Source organism: Hemiscyllium ocellatum, chromosome 3, assembly GCF_020745735.1.
Source record: "Hemiscyllium ocellatum isolate sHemOce1 chromosome 3, sHemOce1.pat.X.cur, whole genome shotgun sequence".
NCBI classification, from domain to species: Eukaryota; Metazoa; Chordata; class Chondrichthyes; order Orectolobiformes; family Hemiscylliidae; genus Hemiscyllium; species Hemiscyllium ocellatum.
Genome location: NC_083403.1, coordinates 14,106,249 through 14,112,248, shown reverse-complemented (window position 1 = coordinate 14,112,248; position 6,000 = coordinate 14,106,249). Strand labels below are relative to the sequence as shown.

The window sequence follows — 6,000 nt, the reverse complement described above, 5'->3', positions numbered from 1 at the left end:
TGCTTGTATGTGTGTATTGGTTAATGTGTGTAAATTTGTTTTCATGTAGTCCTATTACCATTGATTTTTCCCAATTCTTTTCTATAAGCTTCTAGAAGTAGAAGGTCTCCTGTGGAGCTGCTTATGAGAAGTCTTTGCTGTGGCTACTAATTGTCCATTTGAGCTCACGGCTCTCAATAACCCAACCAAATTTGTAGTTTAAAATATCTGAGATCAAAGCGCACTGCTTGTAAACTTCAGGCTCAACAGTTGTGAAAATCTATAGATTTTCATATAAAAGACTTTTACACATCTTCCAATTTGGTACGAGATAGATATGTGCTGGCCAGGAGACTTTTTAATGTACTGGAAAAACTTGCCAGAAGATGAAGAAGAATATGCAAAACCTTTTTTGATCAAATTTCAAGACATTTTATAAGGGAAATTGTAAAAGATGCTTCTGTCACCACTGTCAGGGTTCTTGTTTTGGCATGGATGCAGTATTGTTTTGCCATCTTAGAGAATTTACAAAGTGTTTAACAAGGTTCAATAAATAAAAGTTACCAAAACCTGGGCAAAACTTTGGGTTTTGCAAGTGGATGTGCAGAAACCACCAATACCACTGGATGTTTGTGCTACCTAACACAAGATTGAATTAAAATTTCTCAAAGTTATTATACTTAATCTCTATCTGTGCATCTAAGATTTCAGTAAGTGATTGCAATCAACTTTAGACATGAGAAATCAGATTTTGACCTGGTGGGTCGGATAGGTGGGAGTTGAGAGTCTTGGCACCATGAGCTCAAGCCTCACCCGCACAAACCCTGGTTTCTCGCTAAAAGGCCAAGATGTCAGCAAATTATCACCTTTTGAGGACTCAAGTTACAGATTCTGGCACTAAGCTGAGTCTCACTGGTCATTCTTTGGCATAGTCTCACAGTCAGGGTGTACGGAATGATTGCTACCTAAGCTTTCCTGTGGGAATCTAGAAACAGAAATTCCCTACTTGATGTCCCAAGTTTTCCTTGGCTGGGGGAGATGCTACCAGTTCAAATAGCAGACATCAGAACCTATCTGCTAATGCACCAATCCAGTAGGAAAGTGGTGAGGCACTGGTATAGAGGTATTATTGCTAGACTGTTAATCCAGTGACCCAGGTAATGTTGTGAGGACCTGGATGTGAATCCCGTCATGGTAGATGGTGGATTTTGAATTCAATTAAATATCTGGAATTAAGCATCTAAAGATCCTGCATCCATTGTAGATTGTCAGGAAAACCCTATCTAGTTCACTAATGTCCAGTAGGGAAGGAAACTGCCATCCTTACCCAGTCTGGTCTACATGTGACTCCAGACCCACAATGTGGTTGACTCTTAACTGCTCTCTGGGCAATGAGAGATGGGCAATAAATACTGCCTAGCCAACGATGCCCTCATCCCATGAATGAAAAAAGAAAAATTAGAGTAATTTCTTCATCTAGGATTGTTAAAATCTGGATCATATTAAGATTCCAAAGAATCTCAAGGCAGTTGGAGTGAATGAAGTTGCAGAGTTAATTTCTGTACTCAAAAAGGAAGGAGACAAAGCTTGAAGCTACAGACGTTCTCTTGACCTTTGCTGTAGAGAAGATGTTGAAAGTTATTATTAAAGATGTAACAGGGTGTTTATGTTTCAAGGTAATCAGGCAACACCAGCATGGTTTTGTGAAAGGAAAATAATGCATAATTATCTTACCATTTGGTTCTCCTTTATCCACAGCATTTTATTCAGTGAATGTACCATACTTACATTTCCAAAAGGCATTTCATAGAGTGCCACGTGTAAGGTTATTGTGTGGAAAATAACCGCTCATGATGTAATTGGTAACACCATGACATGGATAAATGATTTGCTAGTTAATAGGAAAGTGTAGGTACATTGGTTATTTTCTTGTGAACATGTATTGAATGTCACAGAATTACAGTTTATATAATTAATTTAGAGGAAGGGTTAAAAGGTGGTGTTGCTAAATTTGCTGATGACACAAAATAAGTTGTAAAGTAAGTTTGTGAAGACTGAAGGAATCTATAAAGTGATATAGATAGGTCAAGTGAATCAGTAAAACAGTGGAAAATAGTATCGTTTGGGAATATTTGAACCTGTCCATGTTGGGCATGAGAATTTTTTTAAAAGTTATCTAAATGGTGAGAAATTGCAGAGGGATCTGGGTGTCCTAATGCAGGGATTACAAAAGTTTGTATGCTGGTTCAGCAAGCAATTAGGAAAGCTAATTACAGTCTCTATATTGTAATGGAAATTGAATGCAAAAATTGCACTTCAACCAAAAAGACATTGGTGAGACCACATCTGGAATAGGGTCTGTATCTGTATCTTACTTGAAAGATGTAGTTTCGAGAAGGTTTATTAGTCTAATCCTGAGTGTTGGCAGGTTGTCTTGTTTGGGGAGGTTGGACAGGCTAGTCATATATCCATCAGACTTTAAAAAGAGTATGTAGTGAATTGATTTGAAGCATACAAAATCCTGAAGTTTTGACAAGATGGATGTGGAAAGGGTGTGCTCTGTTTTGAGAATCTAGAATGAGTGGCTGCTTTAACAACAAAGTATTACCCATTTAAAACAGAAATGAGGCAAAAAAAAGTATTGACAGGACCAAGTGTCTTTGGAATACCTCTTGAAAAGGTGTTAGAAGGAGAGTCCTTCAGTGTTTTTAAGGATAAGTGGTTTCTTGTTAAGCAACAGGATGACAGGTTATCATGGGTAGGCAGGACTGCAGGTAATTGTTTTATTCACTCAAATGTGAGCATTGCTGGCTGGGCCTGCATTTAGTGCCTGTCCCTAGTTGCCCTTGAGAAGGTGGTGGTGAGCTGCTGCCTTGTACCGCTGCAACCCACTAAGCTGATGGTTAAACCCCACTGATGGGGAGTTAATGCCAGGATTTTGATACATGATAGTGAAGGAACAGCAATATATTTCTCAGTCAGGGTGGTGAGTGGCTTGGAGGGAAATTTTGAAGGTGGTGGTCCCAGGTATCTGCTGCCTTTGTCCTTCCAGGTGGACGTGGTCATAATTTTGGAAAGTGCTGTCTAAGAATCTTAAGTGAATTTCTATAGTGCATCTTGTTAAGTATCATAGAATTCCCTACAGTATGGAAGCAGGCCATTTGGCCCATTGAATTCACACTGACCCTCTAAACGCCATCCCACCCAGACCCCCCCCGCCCTACCCAAATACCTGTAACCCTGTATTTCCCATCACTAATCCACCTAGCCTGCACATCCCTGAAAACCATGGATAATTTACCACTGACAATCCACCTAACCTACACATCTTTTGGACTAGGAAAGGAAACAGAGCACCCGGAGGTAACCCGCACAGACGCTGGCAAAATGTGTAAACTCCACACAGTCACCTGGAGGCTGGAATAGAACCCAGGTCCCTGGTGCTGAGGCAGCAGTGCTAACCACTAAGTCACCGTGCTGTCCACCTGGCAGTACACACTGTTGCTACTGAGTGTCAGTGGTGGAGGGGTGGATGTTTGTGGATATGGTGTCATTCAAGCTTCTTGGGTAGTGTTGGAGCTGCACCCATCCAAGCAAGTAGGGAGTATCCCATCATGCTTCAGATTTGTACCTTTTGTAGATGGTGGAGTCAGGAGGTGAGTTTTTTTCATTGCAATATTCCTTGCCTCTGGCTGTTGTAGCAACTGTGTTTATGTGGTGAGTACAGTTGAGTTTCTGGTCAATGGTAACCCCAATGAATTTAATAATGGGTGATTCAGTGATGGTGACATTTTTGAATGTCAAAGGTCGGTGATTTGGTTGTCTCTTATTGGAGATGGTCATTGCCTGGCATTTGTGTGGTGTGAATGTTAAGAGCCACTTATCAGGCTAAGCCTGGATATTGTCTAGATCTTGCTGCTTTTGAACATGGGCTCCTTCGGTATTGAGAAGCCACAAATGGTGCTGAACATTGTGCAAATTTCAGTGAACATCCTCCCTTGTGATGGTTGGGCCTAGGACACTACCCTTAGGAACTCCTGCAGAGATCTCCTGGAGCTGAGATGACTGACCTCCAACCATTACCCACTTCCTATGTGCCAGGTATGACATCTAACCACTGGAGAGTTTGTGCCCTGATAGTCACTGACTCCAGTTTTGCCCAGGTTCCTTGATGCCACACTGTCGAGTGCAAACTTAAGGTGAGAATGACCGTCGTTGACATCATCTGTCATCGTATCAGCCACTATCTTATTGAATGATGGAGCAGGCTCAAGGGGCTGAGTGGCCGCCTCCTCTTGCTCTGAATTTGCATGTTGTAATGGGTAAAGGTAGATTGTGAGACTAAACTTGCCAGCTCAAGCATGATTGAATGGCAGTCCTCCTGTGATATAGGGCTTATGCCTGAAATATCGATTCTCCTGCTCCTCGGATTCTGCCTGACTTTCTGTGCTTTTCCAGCACCCCACACTCGACTCTGTCCTCACTTTCTCCTGAACTATTATACCCATATAGTGGGTTTTGGTGGATTTGGTGTCTCAGCTGATTAAGCTGCTGCTTGGGAGACGGGGCTGAAAGCACCACAAAGGTATTCAAATTGTAAAGCAACGTCTTTTGCATTGAAACATCGCCTTTGTTTCGATCTTGCTTCTTGTGCTAATGCCACTGCAATAGCCTTAGTCTGTTTTACCATTGGCAATATCCATATAATTTTTCAGTCTTGGCCTCACCTCATCATATAATAATGTGCTATTCATGATTTTAGCACCGAGGAGCTTTAAAAATGTCAGTATGCCATTTTCTCCTCTTGCTGTGACTTATACATAAAACAGAAAAGTGGTTACGTCAGTGACAGCCTTTGAAAGCCTATGAAGCTGTTGTCAGCTCAACAAAGAAGAGTAGCCTGTGAGGTAATGTTCCATTCCTTTCCTCAGCCCAAGTAAAAGTAGGTTACCTGCAGGAGAGGTGGAGAAACCTGTTCTAATGCATAGCACGAGTCATTACCTGCCAGAGTATAGAATGAAAAGGCGAGGTGCTCAATAAACGTTTGTGCTTCATTTGAGTGTATAGAAAGTGTAAATTCAACTGGCAAAATTATTTTTCAAGTACAATTTTAGAATAAAAGTCGGACTCAAAGGCTGTTAGTTCGAGAAGTTAAACTAGACCACATCATGATTGTGGCAATTATCTGTCAAACACCCTTTCCTGCAGAAGGTGGTGGTTACTGTAATAGGAAGTAAAGCTCAAGTGACTCAAAGCTCTACAAGAAAGGTGTTCTAAAACCACAATCAGTGCAGACTGAGAACTGAAAAGAAATTGCTGGAGAAACTAATCTGGGGAGAAAGAGTTAACATTTAGAGTCCAGCTCCGATCGAGATCAGTCGTCAAGACAATCTATTCCTATGTTGCCACATGAAGATCTGATGTAACCAAAGACCACCTCCAAAAAAAACACAAATTAGCAAAATCAAAATTCCCTATTGAGAAGGGCTATTAAGAGGTCAGATGCAAGTAAGTGAGCTGTTAAACAATCTTCATTCCTCATGTGCTCCCATGGAACTGTAACAGTACCACATAGTGACTAGTTCAAAATCATCTAGAGTTCTAGATCTCAGTAGCTCCTGTATCCACTAAATATACTTGATCGTTATCTTGACTGTTGTCTGGAAGAGGAGACCTATCCTCTATTAGCTGATTGTTATCCTCCAAGGCACCATAGGATGGCTGGTCATGGTACTCCAGCTGACTGTTTTCAGACCTGGGTTCACGTAGGACTCTTGGGAGATAAGCCTGTAATTGATTCAAATTGATGTCAAAGATTAAAAGATTGTTGGAAGTCACAGTCAGAGAGATATACAGCAGAGAAACAGACCCATTGGTCCAACTCGTCCATGCCAATCAGAGACCCTAACCTAAACTAGTCCCATTTGCCAGCATTCCCCCACCCCCGTTCCTTTAAACCCTTCCTATTCATAAACCCATCCTGATGCCTTTTTAAATGATGTAATTATACCAGCTTCCACC

At 41.3% G+C, this 6,000-nt stretch overlaps 1 protein-coding gene across 2 annotated transcripts in view; it reads right to left on the bottom strand.

Annotated features, from left to right (window-relative positions):
• Nucleotides 1–1,674: 1,674 nt before the first annotated feature.
• Nucleotides 1,675–6,000, bottom strand: part of LOC132830753 (CSC1-like protein 2) — a 77,231-nt gene continuing 72,905 nt past the window's right edge. For both annotated transcript variants that reach the window (XM_060848594.1, XM_060848601.1), the window contains one exon: nucleotides 1,675–5,766. In XM_060848594.1, the coding sequence (XP_060704577.1) occupies nucleotides 5,581–5,766 (186 nt within the window). In that variant the 3' untranslated portion in view covers nucleotides 1,675–5,580. The remainder of the gene's footprint in view (nucleotides 5,767–6,000) is intronic.